The following is a 19,899-nucleotide window of genomic DNA, read 5'->3' as shown; positions in this document are numbered from 1 at the left end:
ACTAGCGCAACATAAACTGGAATTCAACGTACCAATGGAAATTAGGCAGCTTATGAAGGAAAAACGAAAGGCAAGAAATGTTTGGCAACGAAGACATAACCAACACGACAAAACAATATACAATAATTTGGCAAGAAAACTTAAACATGAATTAAAACAGTGGAAAGAAATTGGCATAATGAACTAAATTACTAATCTTAACAAGTATGATAACACGATTTAGACACCAATTAAAAAAACTAGAAGACCTATAACAACTAACTCGGCAATAAGATTAGATTCGGAAGGATCATGGGCTAGGAGTGATCAAAAAAGGCGAATATGTTTGCGGACTATCTAAGAAACGTATTTACTTCAAATGAAAATAGTCAACAACCGCGAGTATCTTATAAAATTAATGAGATAAAAGGCACTACTGAAAACATTAAACAGGTTACACCAAAAGAAATTAAGAGACAAATTTCACTTTTAAATAACAAGAAATGTCCAGGAATTGATCAATTGGATGCTAAAATTTTGAAAAAATTGCCAAGAAAAGGTCTAATAATGCTGACTTAAATATTCAATGGAGTGCAACGTTTGGGATATTGGCCAAAGGACCTAAAGAACTCTGAAGTAATAATGTTACAAAAACAAGGTAAACCTAGTCATATAGCTAATTCATACAGACCAATTAGTCTTCAACCGGTTATATCTAAACTATTAGAAAAAATATTGCTAGTAGAATCCAAGAAAATCTTACCGCGATACCAGATCATCAATTTGGTTTTAGACAATTTCACTCCAGTATGCAACAGGCTCATAGGATAACTTCAATCATTCACAAAGCTTTTGAAGACAGTGAGTATTGCTCTGCGGTATTCATCAACGTAAAACAAGCATTCGATAGAGTGTGGCATGATGGGTTGATAGCCAAAATTAAAAAATGCTTACCAAATCAATTATATAAAATACTGAAGTCATTCTTGACTGGTAGATACTTCAGGACAAGAGTAAGAGATGCAGTATCAGATTTTCACCCAATAAAATCGGGAGCATCACAGGGTAGTGTATTAGGACCAATGTTATACACAATATATGCACACGACTTACCAACACATAACAACACAATCACGGGTACAATGATCGTGGCAACACATCAAGATTCAGTAATCGCATCTCTAAACTTACAAGAACATCTATTCGCACTTGAAGAATGGCTCGAAGAATGGAAATAAGTATAAATAAAGACAAATCATAACATATCACGTTTACAACGAGAACTCAAAACTGTGAGGCCGTATATATAAATAACATTAAAATTCCTCCTAGTACCAGCATTAATTATTTAGGACTACATCTAGACCGTAGACTCACATGGGGTTTCCATATCAAACAAAAAAGCAAACAAACGATGAAAAAATTCAAACAACTGTACTGGCTAATTGGCAGAAAATCGAAAATGTCATACGCAAACAAGACTTTAATATACAAAACCGTACTAGTGCCAATATGGAGCTACGAAATAGAATTATGGGGATGTGCAAGTGCATCAAACATAAAAATTATACAGCGTACCCAGAACATAATATTAAGGGCAATGGTAGATGCGCCTTGGTGCGTAACTAATGAGACCATCCTCAGGGACCTGGAAATTAAAACTGTGAATGAAATTATAAAGACCCGGTGCTGTTCTTACCTTATTTTTAGCTATATGACTAGGTTTACCTTGTTTTTGTAACATTATTACTTCAGAGTTCTTTAGGTCCTTTGTCCAATATCTCAAACGTTGCACTCCATTGAATATATAAGTCAGCATTATTAGACCTTTTCTTGGCAATTTTTTCAAAATTTTAGCATCCAATTGATCAATTCCTGGACATTTCTTGTTATTTAAAAATGAAATTTGTCTCTTAATTTCTTTTGGTGTAACCTGTTTAATGTTTTCAGTAGTGCCTTTTATCTCATTAATTTTCTCAGATACTCGCGGTTGTTGACAATTTTCATTTGGAGTAAATACGTTTCTTAGATAGTCCGCAAACATATTCGCCTTTTTTGATCACTCCTAGCCCATGATCCTTCAAATGATCATTCAAATGCTAAAATACAAATCATCAACAAAATGGTTCAAACAAGAACCCTCAAGAAGAAATGGCCAAAGAACCTGCAATATTAAATTATATACAGACAGCTATAGATTAATTCTAGAAGAGGATCTCTTCAATGGAGGAGACCTCCAACGCCAAATATAATTTATCACATAGGCTTATAGAAACTTTGTCTTCTGATGGTCTATTAAATAATAAATAAAAAAATGCATTGTTTATGAATCCTTCTTATGCTATCTCCCTCAATAAAATTTTGAAAGTGTCATGCATTCCTTGGGTGTCAAAAGCACTCCTGCGCCTTGTTCGTACATTTTTCAGCAATTTGTAAGTACCCCCAAGTCACCTATTCAATATAATAACATGTTGTAATGTCATATTTGATTATATATAATTATAACTGCAATTATTATGAAAAAAATACCTTTGCGGGAACTGATATTGGTATTTTATAGTACCGAAAAAAATGTCAACCCGCACTTGACACTTTTTTTGGTACTATAAAACCACTTTACCATATTAAATTTCACTTAAATGTTCACTTAAACACAATCAATTAATTAGAAACAACACGAGTTCACAAACTTAGGTTATTCGTACAGCGATTAAATACTTGACAGCCACTTGCACGAACCACGAACAATTTGTAGTTGGAATTGAGTACACATGAGCTATCTGTTTTTAAAAATTGACACTACACTGCAAATGTTGTTGTGTTAATCAAAACACAAAAACGTATTAAAAACCATAGAAAAGCGCGACATCATACACATAAGAGAGTGGTATTGCATAAAGGATGTTGTTTTATACGGCGATCGTTTAAATTATCGCTCCTTTTTGTCGTGTAATAATAATGCTCGACATCAGGCGTGTAGAGATATATCCATAGATAAACAAGTATAATAGATCGCTATGTCTGGCGATTTGACGTTACCTCGATTGAAATACAAATTTTTAAAAATAGATGGCAGCACATGCACAATATTTAAATTAACCCCTGATATCACTTCTAAATTTTGTACGTATCGTATACAGCCCAAAAAATCTGAATAATTTTTAATATTGGAAATAAGAACAAATCATACGAAATACAAAATATATTTTCAAATATATTACAAATGTTTAAAAAACAATTAAAATTATGTTTATATTAACAATTATAATTACAGTTATGGAATGTTTGAAAATATAATAATTATTATACATACTTATAAGTATTATAATTCCACAATTATGCTTAAATAATATTTCAAAAACTAAAGATCTATGTGGAGAAAACCACAGAAGTATTTACCTAAACTAAGCAGAAATAACTGACTAATATTAATTACTTAGGGTGCGTTCCACTAAGCGCTCACAACGATCACGCTCACGACCGCGGTTTATATCATTCCACTTGCTTCTGATCGTTGGTATCATCAACTCAAGTGGAATGGATTATGAAGCGTTTTGAGCGTTCATATAAACATTACAAATGGCGTGGTTTGAAAAATGAAAGGAATGAAAGTCAAAGCTTGAAGAGGTTAGGTTACAATCAGGTTAGCCTTGACAAATAATTCTTATAATAATAAGCTAACTTGATTTAAATAAAAATAAATAAAATATACATTTTAATTTTTGGGTTTCATTTCAGTGAAGTCTTTAACCAATTTAAGTTCAAATCTAATCGAAATGTCTTTTACGGCAGTTGGATATTTGTTGATGCATCGTAATAATGCTCCAGAAACAAGTTCATCTAGTTCAGATGAAGAGTGGAATGCAACTCTACAAAATTATAATCGTGAAAAGCGAAAACTAAGACCACGTATTATTGATTATGAAAATATAATTATCCGTTATTCAGATGAAGAATTTAAAAGTCATTTCAGGTAACAAAGTTTTTGTAACGCATTACATTGTATATTTTGAAATTTTTATATCTATTTTTACACTTAAATTATATTCGAAATGTATACTGTCCTTAAACTAACTTTATTTTATGTAAGCAATGATGATTAGATTAAAAATGGATTAGAAATGATGAATCACATTCAGAAATTTAATATATAAATGGACTTATATAGTTCTCAATTATTTGTTTTAGACTTTCAAGGAATACATTCTACTATTTACATGATTTAATAAAAGAAGATTTAGTTCGAAATGTTCCAGGATGCCCTACAATTCCTTCTCGTCATCAATTAATGATAGCTCTTTGGAAAATGGCAACACAGGATTCTTATAGGTTACATTTTTTTTAAGAAACAATTTTAGAGTGATGCACATGTAGCATATTTCAAAAATATTAAACTAAATTAAAAGTTATTTCTTTTACTTTGGTTACAGATCAGTTTGTGACCGATTTAACGTAGGACGAGCTACTGCTGTAAGAGCTGTACGTCGAGTTTGTCACGCTGTATTTATAAGAGCCTCAAGATTTATACAGTGGCCTACAGAAGATCGTGCTATTGATGTGATGCGTGGATTTGAAAGAGCAAGTGGTTTTCCTAAAACAATAGGAGCTATTGACGGGACTCACATTCGTATAAATGCTCCAAAACAAAATCCTGTCGATTATATCAATCGCAAAGGATTTCATTCTATACAGCTACAGGTATTTAACAATAATTGTTTTAAGTATACTACTGATTTTGATAATAAATCTTGATTTTAATTTAATGCAAACTTTTCTGCAGCTCGTATGTGATCACAAGACTATAATAACTCATTGTTATGTCGGACATCCTGGATCTGTTCACGATCAGAGAGTTTTTCGCTTGTCAGAAGTTGCAGATTATATAAATGATGATGATAAATTTCCCGAAAACAGTCATATTCTAGGCGATGCTGCGTATGAAATACATCAGCATCTACTTACTCCTTATCGTGACAATGGACATTTAAGTGAAAAACAAAGAAAATATAATTATCATCATTCATCGGCGCGAGTGACTGTTGAAAGATGCATCGGATTATTAAAAGGACGAATGAGGAGTTTATTGCATTGTCTACCAATGACAAGGGTAGATTTAATGGCGGAATACATTGTTGCATGCTGCATAATTCATAATATCTGCATTTTACGAGAAGATGATTTACTTGTGATCACTATACCTGAAAATAATCAAGAAAATAATGGAAATTATCCGCGTGAAGTAAGGCGAACTGCAGGAGTTATTAAAAGAGATTTTATAATGAATTCCTTGTAAAACTAATAATGATTCATGGCCACTCTGATGAGTGGTTATTAAGATAGCCTTGCAGGACCATAAATTATAGAAATCACGTAAGGACTTCATCTTCGAAAATTTGAATGAAATCAATAATTCTATATATATTTGAAAATTGTATATATTATTAAAATGTCATATAATAATTTTGAGAACTTCAATAAATTTCTTTTTTAATTAAACTAAATTTAATAATATATAATATAATTTATTTTTTTTAATCATAGTTATATCTCAAATATAAAAGTTACATAAAAGTAATTGCACGACTTATAATGCGAAACATTAGAAAGTGCTTTACAAACGAATAATTATTAAAATTATTCTTATACTTAAAAACCTATTTCTTTATTTAATATTGCTTTTTTTATAGTTATTTTTCAGCTAGTTTTTCTAAAACTTTGAGGAATTTTTCATCCATTTCCATTCTCTCTCGGTGTCTTTTCTTTCTATTTTCCTCATGTTCTTCTTTCTGTTTTAATCTTTTTCCCAATAAAGTTGTTACTGATGGCTTATTCGATTCTGAAAAATAATTCGATTTGTACATGAATATATTCATGAATTCAATTATCTGATATAATTACTCACTTGATGAACATCCGCTATCAGATCCCACCGCACTATCGTTACTTTCTGTTTTTTTGGAAGAAAGACCAGTAGAAGATGCAACGGCAACTGGATCGCACCATGCCTTTTTGCCAAATATTTCATCCATTATCTACAAAAATTACAAGATATATTACAATAGTTATAACTAGTATAGTACAATAATTAGAAACTAATTTATTTATAATTATAGAAAAATTAACTGTATCGAAAAATTAAGCAGAATATTGAGAAATTTGTACAAACTTCGTAAAACTTCCAAGTCTTTCGATCATTTCCCGATTTGTTATTATGATCCTTAGTTGACTTATAGGTTTTCTTCAGACTTCGCAGTTTAGAATAGCATTGCGGTCCGGTGACATTATGACCATTTTTTGTCAACTTCTCGGATATTTTTTTCCAGACTTGTTTATGGGACATTTTCCCACTATTGAGTATTTGTTCCATGGATCTGTAAGTCTCTAATAAGAGTAATACAGCGGGTGAAGACCACCTGTATGAAGAAGCTCCACCTGCATATAGAAAAAAATGTAATTTATTAATAAGAAACACAAAAACCACATATGTAACTGACATCCTCATATAATAAATGTTAAGAATAGGATGATAACAGAATTTATATTTTTAATATACCTTCAGATTCTTGAGTTTCAGAGTTAAGTTCACCTGCGTCTTCACTACCAAGTACTTCTTCGTCATTGCTTTCAAGAAATTCTTCATTGTAGAATTCAGCATCCTCATGTTCTACATGAGAAGTAGATGTAGATGCCTTATGAGGATCTTGATTTACTAAAGTTCTTAAAAGTTCTGTAGCAAAATATTGGTCTACAAACAAAATAAATTTTTCATAGAAGGAATAATTTTTCAATTAATATGGGCATTAATTATATATGAGGTTAGGTCATCATTGTTAAATGAGAGAAATGTATAATGGCTGTTGAATATAGACTAAAATTAATTTTATTACATAAATTTAGTGTAATTATATTTACCTGCCCTCGCACGTTTAGCTTCAGCCGGAGAAACATTCGCTTCCACAGCAATATCTCGATCAGCATCGTATAAGATAATTTTTTCCGTCGCCATCTTCGAGTTCAAAATATCATATTTCAAAAACAATTTCAAATATTGCGCCTAAATTTTCTCAACAACGTCCACTTCGACCCACCTTTTTAGATGGGTCGTTGTGAGCTTGACGTGAGCGAAAGTTATGACGTCAGTAGTGACGTTTTCGCCGCGATCACAGCGACCGCGGTCGTCATGTGGAACGGCTTAATGGGTATTTTGAGCGTTGTGAGCGCTTAGTGGAACGCACCCTTAATGACTAATATTAATATATTAAAATCTTAAAAATTAAGTAGAAACTACAAGCACAGGAGCACACGATGAAATTACTAATTTAGAAGGAATGACAAATAATACAAAAATTTAAAAGGTTAAAAAAAACAAATAATTTGTTAAAAAGTACAAATACTTCACAAACAAAAAAGTCCTAGAAACATAATATATATATATATATATATATATATATATATATATATATATATATATAAAGCACACAATGCTAGCCTACCATTAACATTAAATATAGGAGGGCAATATGTGCTCCTCCTATTTCTCGTTTTGTTAATTAATAGTATTTTATTATTTTACACAAATTTAGTGTCAATAAATTTTACATCAAATAAAAATTAATGTTTCCTGTTTTTCCTGGTTTGTTTACTGAATGATGACACACATCAAGTGTCGAAACGTTTAATGGAATAAATAATTTTGTTATTTAATCTTTTTTTAATTCGACGGTTGGGCTGCAAAAATATTACAAATATATATATATATATATATATATATATATATATATATATATATATATTGTAGTCAACTACAGCCTCGGGCTCGGTCAAATAAACTACGTTCTCTGTGCAAAATATATTATATATTTCACAAATATTTTACTATGCTCTGTTCAACAAAATAATAATAAAAAAAACAAGTTAGTGTATATATAATAGTGCAAAATTATGTGCCTTGTGCTAGCTACTGATGTAAGACCATATTTATATCCACTGATGATGACATAAAATACTATGTCGAAACGTTTGGAAAAATTAAAGATTAACTTCTGAATCTTTGCCTTTTATTTGATGTATGCCCTTGAAGAACTTACTCATATTTCTCAACATCAAAACTAACTTCTCTAACATATATATATATATATATATATATATATATATATATATATATATATATATATATGTTGAAATGATATGGGGTGTTGATTGAATTGGGTTGGATTCAAAATGTTGGTTGATTGAATTGGGTTGGGTCCCCACTCTCCAATGGGGTGCTAAATCCGTCCAACCTTTTCCTGGTGCCGTGGGCAGAGCTTATAGTTATAATATAAAACAACAACACTGGTAGGAATCTCCTCGGAACCGTGAGCACTTTATACTGGTATAGGCTGAAAGAGTCTCTACGCAAAGTCTAATACAAACACTGAATTTAATTTGACTGTCACTTTATTTAATCTTTAATAAACTTTCAAATAATAAACTGACATAAATTCGTGTTAAGACATACTCTAAATTACAATACGAAATCTTACTCTATTTATTGCAAAGAGAACATGAGAATATCCCGGAAGTGGCGCGTTCTGGAAAACTTCTCTGCCCTTGCATTGCTCATGGGGAGTTATCTCCGAACAAACGTATATTACCCTGTTTTGAAAAGGACTACTATTTTTAGCGAAAAAAAGATGTCGCTACTAGTTTCAAAAAACGTCAAAATTACTCGCTTAGATTTTCTCGCCATCGCCATTTTGTATCAAAGTTTGTGGTTCGATGTTGTTGTTTCTGTAATTAATTGTATTAAAGTAAGCATTTATGTGAAATTTAATATGGAAAAATGTAACGCACCAACTTGTGGTAACTTCAGAAATAATATAAAAATGCACTTTTTTTCCGGCTTTGTGAAGTGAACAAATTAGAAATGTCCAATTATATTTCACAGAATAGTTCTCATGTCTATAGTTCACAGTGATATAAGAAGAGAAAGACAATCTGATATATGCCTAGGAAAACACTCTGCAACTCCAGTGGAAAGGGTAATAATAATTCTGAATATTTTAATACCATTTGCTATTACGACTTGATATTATATTACAACATATTATATTTATTAGATGTTCACAAATTGCAGCAGAATGTAGTGACTAAAATGGCATGTAAAATGTATGACGCATCCATTATATGTTGAGGGAGTTAAGAAGGATAAACAAACAATGCAATAATTTAAGCCTTAAATTTTAAGGTATAAATTGCAACAGAGTATAAAATGCTCAGAAGTATTTTTAACATTCCAGCCGAAAGGACTGCTGCACTGTTCTATTCACACAATCGAATCATAAGAAATTCAAGATTTTGTAGAATGCAACTTTATTAATGATTGATTGGAAAGCAAAATAACTATCAAATGCAAAGTTAATGTTAAAGAAGAATTACTCATAAATGAATTTTAATTCTTGGAATTTAGTTTTCTATAAATTTTGATATCAATATATATATTTTATGTCTGTAGGATTTAACTTTTTAAATTTGTTCATTATTTGTCATTTCTTCTAATTATACTATTCCATTATCTATAGTATATATCGTATATACTCTATATACTACATACTTAGATTCTATACTTTTCTCTTTTTGATATATTGCTATTAGTCATTAAGAAATTAATATTAGTCAGTTCGTGTAAATTAATTATACACCTAAGTCTGTTTTTACACGGTAGATTGGTTCCAGAAGAAGTCGTGTAAAAAAAAACGTGTAAAAAAAGACATTGATCTTATACAAAAATGGGTGATTTTGTTCCTAATCTCTAAAAGCTATTAAAATTAGTGAAGAACAAGAATTTTTAAGAACAAGAATTCATGTTTATTTTATTAAATCAAATATATAATGCTTATTTTCACAAGCATAGTAATTATTGATAAAAAAGATATGCACTTTAATCTTAAAAGTAATATAAATTAAATGTATGGCAATTTCAGGAACTAAAAAACCATGTTGTGAACGAAAAGAATAGGTCATTCAATTTTTAAGGTAAAAAATAAAATAAAACTTCGTAAAAATACTTTTTTGTGATATGAACATACTTCGCGAAAATTAAATTTAAGTACATAAAATTTCAAATCGTGCTAAATGGAATAAAATCGTGTAAAAAAATTTAAAACATTCAATTTTCAAACCGTGTACAAAAAGACCGTGTAAAAACAGACTTAAGTGTACTTATGAAAATTTTTACAATATTTCTGTGTAGTTGTTATATATTCTGATCATTCAGTAATTTATCTTGATCGTTCCTTTTAAGCTTAACATTTTATTGTAAATGCTTCTACGCAATCTCTGTTTAGTTGGTAAATATTATTGATCATTAAGTAATTCATATTGATCGTTCCTTGTAAATTTATCATACCATTGTGAATACTTTTTTTAGTTACTTATAATTGTAAAATTATAATATTTATTATTGTGTATATATTGATTATTACATTTATAAAAATTTTAATTGTTATGTAAAAATGTTTGTGATATATTTGAAAATATATTTTGTACTTCATATATTTTTTTTCTCATTTCCAATATAAGAAATTATTTAGGTTTTCTTATTTTGAATTACGTATGCGAACCATATCTAGGAATAATACCAGCGGTTGATTTATATACTGAACAAGTGCTGCCTCCTTTAGATCGCTAAAAATATTAAAATGGAGGTAATGTCAAATGGCCTCAGATAGCGATCTATTTATGTTTACTTATCTATGGCATTGCTCTTGGACTTTGAATGTGTGGCATAGAGCACGTATAATTCATGTTATTACATAACACGCCACCCCTAAAAGATATTCTTGGTCCTCCAAGAATAATAAAAAAAAATAAAAAAAAATTAAAAAATACAAAATTTTTGATGTTCTTCCCCTCTTAAAAAAAATTTATCGTCCTCGATAAATAATAAAAAAAAATATCATAATACAGTAGCAAAATATAATAATAATGACATATTTTTTATTTTTCTATTAATATATCAAACTTAACAAAATAATATTGATAATACAGTTTGCCATTGTCTTCTTACTGATATAATTTGAAACAATTTAAAATTCTATAATAGCAATGGCTTTAATTAAACTTAATTTATTAATCTAATATTGCTATTTCTGATAAATAATTGCTTTGAGGTGATGGAAAGGAAATTAAGACAATAGTAAGACATTTCTTATGCTAATAATTATAATTCTAATGAAATACAATAATAAGGTTTTACTTAAGCTAATTTTATCAAGTAGAATCACTTGTATAATGCCATTTATAAAATTTGATATTGATAATAATATTGGAAACTATTGTACAAAAAAATAAGAAAAAATAATAAGATTTTGTAACATTTGTAGTGTGTACATTATACATCTAATTTTGCTATAACATTTTGCTGCACATGTGATTTTCAAAGTTCAATAACATTATTTTGTAAGTGTGATATACAATAGCATAATTATTCAGATATTTAATTTCAAAAATGAGTTTTGATTATACAGCAAAATGTTATAACAGCATTTAAGTAGTTACAATTATTCTATTGCTCTAAATACTGATGGAAAATGCACTGTTGAAAACTCCGATCAAACGCTCAAATTCCGCAACTCGTGGGAATCCATGTTTTGGCTTTGTGGACGTATGTAGGACATAAGCGCGAAAACCATTATGCAAGCGATAAGAAATGCTGCAATTCCGCCAATCAGATATGCGTTCACAGATTGTGTCGGCGTTTGCGTAATTATCTGTCCCATTTCGGACTGCATTTCATTTATGTTTTTCGTCTATAATACTTTTAAAGAATTTATGATGCCTTGGAATTGCGTTGAGTGTGACGTTTTCATTTTCCGGGTCAATTCCGTTTACATTTATCGCGCTCATAAAAGATGTTGAAATACTATTCTGTATTCTTGTTCTACTTTTAATTAGAATATCGTTACTAATAATTTTACAGCCGTCAGCGATGTTTATCAATCCCGTGCCGGAGATCTTCAAGATATCTCTCGTATTTCTACAAGAAATCCTCAATTCCTCCTGCGCGGGACAGACAAAACCTCAAGCGCCTTCGGTATAAAGATAAAAAAAAAATGTATGGTTTAATTTTAAGACTTTAGTCTCGCAAGTATCCGGAATTTGCTCTTTGGATGAAAACATCACACTCTCGCAATCTTCTCCCTGTTTGAGATAGGAAATGGGTTTACTTATCTCCCATATGAATTTATTATTACTTACAGTTATGAATTTATTAATATCATCATCATTAAATAAAACATAATGAACCATATCTCTATCTACTATTATGTACGGAAATTTATGCGAAATAAAAAGAAAATTATTGGAACCAATGTGTTTTGGAATAGTAGTTATATTATAAAGCTCAAAATCATTTTCTGAAATGAACGGAACATTGATTTTAAAATTTAATTTATTATTAAAAATATAAATGTTAACCTTAGCAATATCATAAATTGATAATATGTTTCGTTATACTATATCATAAAGAAATCTCAATTTCTTATCTAAATTTGGTACGACATCAGTTATTAAATTTCTTAATTGTTTTGACGACATGATATAGGGGTGTAGTTTCCCATGTAAGGCCATTATCACTACTTCCGTCAGTTTATTCTGATATAAAATAAAATTTTCAAGGTGATAATTAAATAATAAAAACATTTTTTCTATCTGTATCAGAATATTAGCGAGATGCAGGTCGTTTTGTGATTTATTTATTAACAAGGCCATATTGTCAAAGTTTGTTTCAATTTCGTCAGATAATTTATTTATCTGACTTGTTAAATTTGTTAAAATTTTAAATTCCGACTGATAGATTGCGATCTGTTGTTTATTTGATTTCAATAAATGATTCTGATTACTTTTCAATAGTGATATTTGTTCGTCAAAATACTCGGCGTCAGACTCAGTCAGTGTACCAAACAACTGTTTTGAAATGGATCCTATTATGTTTAAAAGAGCTCTTTTGGTTCTAACTGAGTCTGTCTTCTGTATTAAATCTAGAATAATAATGTTCTGGCTAATAACAGTTTTTAAAACATTGTTAGATGATTCTAAAAATGGCCTGCATACTTGCTTATATTCTGACATATTACATTTATCTTGGAAAATATTAGAAGTAGTGATTATCCTTTTTAGATTGAGTTTGTATTCTAATAAATCGTGCGAAATAACGATATCGAAATGATCGCTACATAGTTCCACATCGCCTATTTTCTCGAAATAGATACCAGGGCTTTCCATGAATGTAATATTGTAGTTTGGAGATCCCACAATGACCGGAGCCATCAAAGCCGACAATGTTATAAATAGGTGTACAATCATCCTGTCAGGAAAGTTAAGGATCAGGCTTGTTATAGAAATCATGGGCTTGGGGATGAGAAAATTTAATTATTTTATGGGAAATCGTAGATATACGATGCGATCTTATTAAGTATACTTAAATACTTTTGTGTCAATTGCAGCATTGCACGCATTTTAAATAAAGTATATAAATTTTCAAATAATATAACAAATCAATATTATGAGTGTTTATAACAATAAAAACCTATGGAAATTATCTTTCTATTAACATTTCATGAATAATCAAGTTCAATTTACTATCGCATAGTTATATATCATATTACTAAAACGTTGCCGCGATAAAGCTGAAATTTCAAACAAGATTATACATGGTGTTTCTTGATCAGATTACAAAACAGAAATAACTAAGTTAATAATTAATTCAACGAATTTAAATTTACTTGTATTTTATTAGTATGTTTAATCACAAGCAAAGTGCAAAAGATAAAACTAGAAAGAAAAAATTATTTGAATTTACTCATTAATATTATAATAGATCAGACTTATTTTAATACATTTATAGCAGAATAAAAAAGTAAAATAAAAATAAAAATAATAATTACGTTCAACACATTGCAATTTACACCTAAATAAAATGAAATGAGATTATTTTGCATCTATATCTGGCGTGAATTTTTTCAAATTATTGTTATGAATACTTATGATTTTGCCATTAACATTTAACTTAGAATTTACACCTTCTTGCTCCAAAACCTCGTATGGACCCTTGTATATGGGCATCAACTTCTTACACCTGCCTTTGTATGGTGTGTTATCTTTCATTAAAACTAGATCTCCTACGTTAAAGTTGGACTCTTTAATATAATAATCATAAGAATCATCAGTTTTGAAATGGATCCTATTATGTTTAAAAGAGCTCTTTTGGTTCTAACTGAGTCTGTCTCCTGTATTAAATCTAGAATAATATTGTTCTGGCTAATAACAGTTTTTAAAACATTGTTAGATGATTCTAAAAATGGCCTGCATACTTGCTTATATTCTGACATATTGCATTTATCTTGGAAAATATTAGAAGTAGTGATAATCCTTTTTAGATTATGTTTGTATTCTAATAAGTCATGCAAAATAACGATATCGAAATAATCGCTACATACTTCCACATCGCCTATTTTCTCGAAATAGATAAAGGTTGGACGGATTTAGCACCCCATTGGAGAGTGGATCAACCAACATTTGGAACCCAACCCAATTCAATCAACACCCCATATCATTTCATGGTGTCAAGCGGTGGTTTTACCTCGTGGTGAAGTGCAGTGTTGAGTGTGCTGTGAGTGTCGAGTGAGAAGCTGAGTAACAGAAATTTCGCATCCGGCGCTGCAGCAACAGCTGAAAACCAGCAGGATCAGGACTGGCACGAGGTACCAGAGGCATTAAAGGTGGCGGCATGCCAAATAACACCGTGAGAAAGGCGACTCTACGCAGAGAGACAAGGACATACTCTCCCCAAGTAAGTGAACCATTTTCTATTTCTCTGGATTTTATTTTGGTCAACCTACAACCCCAGAAAGATGACGACCAGTTCACCGAGAAGAACCTCCATTTTCGCAGATAGAATAGATAATTTTATTTTAACTGATAACGACCATAGTATTAATAAAGATGCCATAAATCTAGCTTTCCATCAAATACCCAAAGGGTCTGGGCGTGTTTCCATACAGAATTGGCTCCACCCTGGTATTTAAATAATTTTGATGCCATTTTATAGGTATTTCCGAGAAAATTCGATATACCAAATTTCAAATCCGTAGCTCATCATTTGGCCGAGATATCAGTGAAAACATGTGAAAGTGGCCCTTTTTTTCAAACTCACTTTTTGTCGGAAATATGAGAGATATCGAAAAACTGTTTACGTCATTCTATTTGTACTGATCTTGTCTATATTATTTATAATGAATAATGCTAAAAAATTGTCATTTACTGGATGAAAAGTTGAAAATAAGTTTTTATTTGAAATTTTCGACTAGGACGGTTAATTTGACTACTTTCTATATAGCTTCATTTTAAAGCCTGTATATTTTACTTTTATTATCCAAAATTATATTTAAATCGAAGTGGAACTCTTTATAAAAAGTTGAAAAAACCGAAGGTAGTACACGCGGAACCCGTAGAATATCCGTGTAAGTAGCGTCTCTCAATAGCAAACCAGTGCACATTGCGCTTGGCGCGCATCGGAACATATTCTATATAAAGGTAATACTTATTTAAAAAATAAAACTAGATATATACATTTATGTCTTTTATATTCATATATTTATGTATATAATTATTGTGGTTATATATTTATATACAATGTTTTTCTGTTTTGAAATTATACCTAAAACTTTATTTGCTTTTTATATTTTATATTTTATATTGTTACTGTATATTATTTTATAACGATAGAAATACATAAATAAATAGTCACTATATTTACCATAGTAATATGGAAGTTAAGTTACGAAGTTATTAAGAAACTTTTAATCGTAGTCGCTATCATTGTTAATAGAAACTGTAGTTACTTCTGTTACACAAATTGTTACTAGTTGGTCAGAACTTAAAAATCTTCTCATAGATATGTTTGGCGAAAGGAGATCCATGGCCGAACTACAGGTAGAGCTGACAAATCTGAGACAATATCCTGGGGATAATGTAAGGACTTTTTCAAATAAAATAGAAAGGTTACTTGGGCTCATGTACGACCAAAGAATTTTGTTAGACAACACAAAAGCTACAATACTCGAGACTGCTCGAGTTGGCTCTGACGGTATTTATAGACGGCCTTAGGCCAGATATTAGGATGCCGGTTAGGGCCGCGAGACACAATGTTTGCAAGAAGCAATCTCAATGGCACTTCAGGAGGAGCGGAATCTGGAGCGGTCAAAACATCAAGAAAAGAAGGCGAAGGTGGGCTTACCTGGTTCGGACGGTTTTAGAAGACATTCCAATCAATTCTGCAAGAGATGTCGGATCCCGGGACACCACATTTCCAACTGCAGGAGGAGGACCATGTTTGACGTAAACAGACCGGCCAGGAATTCTCAGACGAATAGACGAAGCGAGCACCACCAACCTGAGACAGCACCACGACCTCCCACTCCCGTAACATCTTCAGCAAATCGTGTGTCGAACGGACCGACACCAAAAAACGAATAGACGCCAGGAGTATATGTGACCAAGATTATACCTGCGCGGATAGGGTTTATACAGTCTCCCGTAGAAATTTTGTAGATAGCAACTTGGTCAAAATTAGAGTAAATGATAGGGAATGCATGCTCATTGTGGATTCAGCGAGTGATGTATCAATAATTAAACATAATATTTGCTTACCCCAATGTATCCAAGCGGAGGATGTGTCACGATTAAAAGGAATCGCAGGCGAATACGTGTATACACAAGGCTCAACATTATTAAATTTCAAATTTGGTGATGTTGACTTTGAACACAAATTCACTGTAATACCCGATAACGTCGACATTTACGCAGACGGTATAATTGGGTTAGATTTTTTTTTAAAACATAAAGCCCAACTAAATTTTTTCTCTAACACGTTCACGTTAACGGCTGATAATAAACTAATTACTGTTTCACTGGGCAACATAACAAACACCTGTACGACGCATCATTTTGCTGACTCCACAGAAACCGCGCGCTGTGCCGGCGATAGCGTAACGCTGTCAACGACACCGCGTGTGGATGAGCGCATTGTAAATAAACAAAAATCTAAGCACAAGAGTTTAAAGAAATCAAGTTCGAAAATAAATTCTAAAAATCTTAATGAGGGGAATAAGTTATCAGAGCCAGCTAATACAGAGGGCACAGGTAGCAGTACTGAAAACGTAGGTGACTCAGTTCGCGACAAGGAGTATCCTAGCATGAGTAGGAACGCTCCTGTGACTCTTGATGATACAATTTATAATTCGGCTTTAGGTGCCGTTCCCGAAGCGAAATGCTCGGAGAATTTCAAAATGGCTAATGCCATTATTCAGACAAAAATGTCTGTAGATAGTCCACTTAATTCAGTTTGCCTTAAGCTAAATAATAATATTAATAAAGGAGCTTCTGTTGAAACTTCAAAGGACCATAATAGGATATTGACACCCGATAATAGTCGTCATAGAGATAGCAAATCCTTTGCATCATTTTGCTGACTCCACAGAAACCGCGCGCTGTGCCGGCGATAGCGTAATGCTGTCAACGACACCGCGTGTGGATGAGCGCATTGTAAATAAACAAAAATCTAAGCGCAAGAGTTTAAAGAAATCAAGTTCGAAAATAAATTCTAAAAATCTTAATGAAGGGAATAAGTTATCAGAGCCAGCTAATACAGAGGGCACAGGTAGCAGTACTGAAGACGTAGGTGACTCAGTTCGCGACAAGGAGTATCCTAGCATGAGTAGGAACGCTCCTGTGACTCTTGATGATACAATTTATAATTCGGCTTTAGGTGCCGTTCCCGAGGCGAAATGCTCGGAGAATTTCAAAATGGCTAATGCCATCATTCAGACAAAAATGTCTTTAGATAGTCCACTTAATTCAGTTTGCCTTAAGCTAAATAATAATATTAATAAAGAAGCTTCTGTTGAAACTGCAAAGGACCATAATAGGGTATTGACACCCGATAATAGTCGTCATAGAGATAGGAAATCCTTGACTGACCATACAGCTGGAAATAATAGTAATGATTTAATTGATGACTCTGTTAAGGCACATGTAATTCCTCCTAGGACAGAAACGACAGTTTCCTTCACTACCGACAAGGTAGACGATCTACTTTGCATAGCTGATGAGATCTTGGAAGGAGTCTATGTTGCTAACTGCATTTTAAAACCCTTTAATAATAAATTTTATATAAAGATTTTAAATACTAATGATTTTGAAGTAAAAATAAATAGTAACTTTAATTTTTCGAATTTGCACGCACTTAAAGATTTTCAGATTTTTAAAATAGATAAACACAAAGTAGATTGTGATTATGATCGGATTAAGAAAGTTAATATTCGTACCGATCACATGAATTCTCAAGAAAAGGAGTCTATATTAAGCATTTGTGAGGACTTTTATGATTTGTTTCATTTAAAAGATGATAAATTAACTTTTACCACTACAATACAAACATTCCATTATCGCAACTTCCGAGAAACCCATTTATTTAAAGCAGTATAGACTCCCCCATGCTCAGCAAGCTGAGATCCAAAGGCAAGTAGATGATATGCTGCAAAATGACATCATCGAACAATCTGACAGTCCATGGAACTTCCCATTATTAGTTGTTCTTAAGAAGGAGGATGTAGATGGTAACAGGAGATGACGCGTCTGTGTCGACTCAAGAAAATTGAACGAAAACACAGTCAGCGAGTCACGCAGAACGAAACACAGTCACACTTATCCGTTACCAAATATAACCGAAATCTTAGATCAACTGAGACAATTTAGTTTCTTTTCGACTTTAGACTTGGCTAGTGGGTTCCATCAAATTGAATTAGACCAAAAGGATCGAGCAAAAACAGCCTTTTCGGCTTGTGGGAAAAAATTCCAGTACAAACGCATGCCATTTGGGCTCAAAAATGCTCCAAGTACTCTTCAACGCTTAACAAATTTAGTTTTGGCTGGTGTGGAAGGATTTAAGGGTCTTGTGTACATGGACAATATAATCTTATACGGTAAGAAGCTCCATGAACACAATTCCCGGTTGCGTGCTGTTCTTCAGCAGCTACGTAGCCACAACCTGAAGCTTCACCCTATAAAATGTGAATTTTTAAGGCGCGAGTTGACATATTTGGGGCATATTATATCTGAGAAGGGCATTACGCCCGATCCTAAAAAGGTACAGGCAGTACAGGATTTCCCAGCGCCAAAGGATCCAAGAAAAATAAAAATGTTCCTGGGTCTTGTCGGATACTGCAGAAAATTCATAAAAGATTTCGCTAAAATTGCAAATTCTTTAAATATATTGTTGAGGAAAGATGAACCGTGGAATTGGGGACCCAAACAGGAGGTATCGTTTAACAAACTTAAGAAATCCATTTCCAAGGCTCCAGTACTACAATATCCGGACCTCGAGAAAACTTTTATTCTAACGACAGATACGAGTGAAGAGGCGATCGGAGCAGTGTTAGCACAGGAAGGACCTTCAGGAGAGTTACCAGTGGCTTATGCATCCAGACAGCTCAACAAACATGAAAGAAACTACGCCATCATAGATAAGGAATTATTGGCCATAATATGGGGCGTTCAACAGTTTCGACAATATTTGTATGGGCACAAATTTCTAATCTACACCGATCATCAGCCGCTGACTCATCTTTACAACTGCAAGGAGCCAACGGCTAGACACATCCGATGGAAGTTGGCCATGGACGAATATGACTTTGACGTGAAATTTAAACCAGGAAAGGCCAACGTTGTAGCGGACTGTCTCTCCAGATACGGCATTAATAGCAATCATACTGAAAACATTGAAGAGAAGTTAGTATTTATGCTCAAGAGCGGATATGAAAAGTTCATACAATTAAAGAACAATAGTCAGATTATCAACCACAACGTCATCGAGACCAG

The 19,899-nt window shown here is 32.0% G+C and overlaps 2 protein-coding genes across 2 annotated transcripts; one reads left to right on the top strand and one right to left on the bottom strand.

Moving 5' to 3' along the window:
* Positions 1 to 3,430: 3,430 nt before the first annotated feature.
* Positions 3,431 to 6,461, top strand: LOC113370261 (putative nuclease HARBI1). The gene is made up of 6 exons (XM_026610933.1): positions 3,431 to 3,622; positions 3,718 to 3,952; positions 4,168 to 4,308; positions 4,410 to 4,677; positions 4,760 to 5,344; positions 6,411 to 6,461. Exons 2-5 carry the CDS (start codon positions 3,756 to 3,758, stop codon positions 5,270 to 5,272), a joined length of 1,119 nt encoding a protein of 372 aa, XP_026466718.1. The 5' UTR covers positions 3,431 to 3,622; positions 3,718 to 3,755; the 3' UTR covers positions 5,273 to 5,344; positions 6,411 to 6,461.
* On the bottom strand, positions 5,667 to 7,067 carry LOC113371443. Its single transcript, XM_026612070.1, has 5 exons — positions 6,892 to 7,067; positions 6,533 to 6,724; positions 6,146 to 6,411; positions 5,882 to 6,011; positions 5,667 to 5,815 (listed from the first exon to the last, which is right to left on the bottom strand). The coding sequence occupies exons 1-5, from the start codon at positions 6,983 to 6,985 to the stop codon at positions 5,667 to 5,669; spliced, it is 831 nt and encodes a 276-aa protein (XP_026467855.1). The 5' UTR covers positions 6,986 to 7,067.
* Between the last annotated feature and the right edge of the window lie 12,832 nt (positions 7,068 to 19,899).

The sequence above is a fragment of the Ctenocephalides felis genome, unplaced genomic scaffold (assembly GCF_003426905.1).
Source record: "Ctenocephalides felis isolate EL2017-DRISC unplaced genomic scaffold, ASM342690v1 CF-g0.4_SCAFFOLD_01492, whole genome shotgun sequence".
Classification (NCBI taxonomy): Eukaryota; Metazoa; Arthropoda; class Insecta; order Siphonaptera; family Pulicidae; genus Ctenocephalides; species Ctenocephalides felis.
The sequence above is the reverse complement of the archived record's forward strand: the minus strand, read 5'-3'. Positions and strand labels throughout refer to the sequence as shown.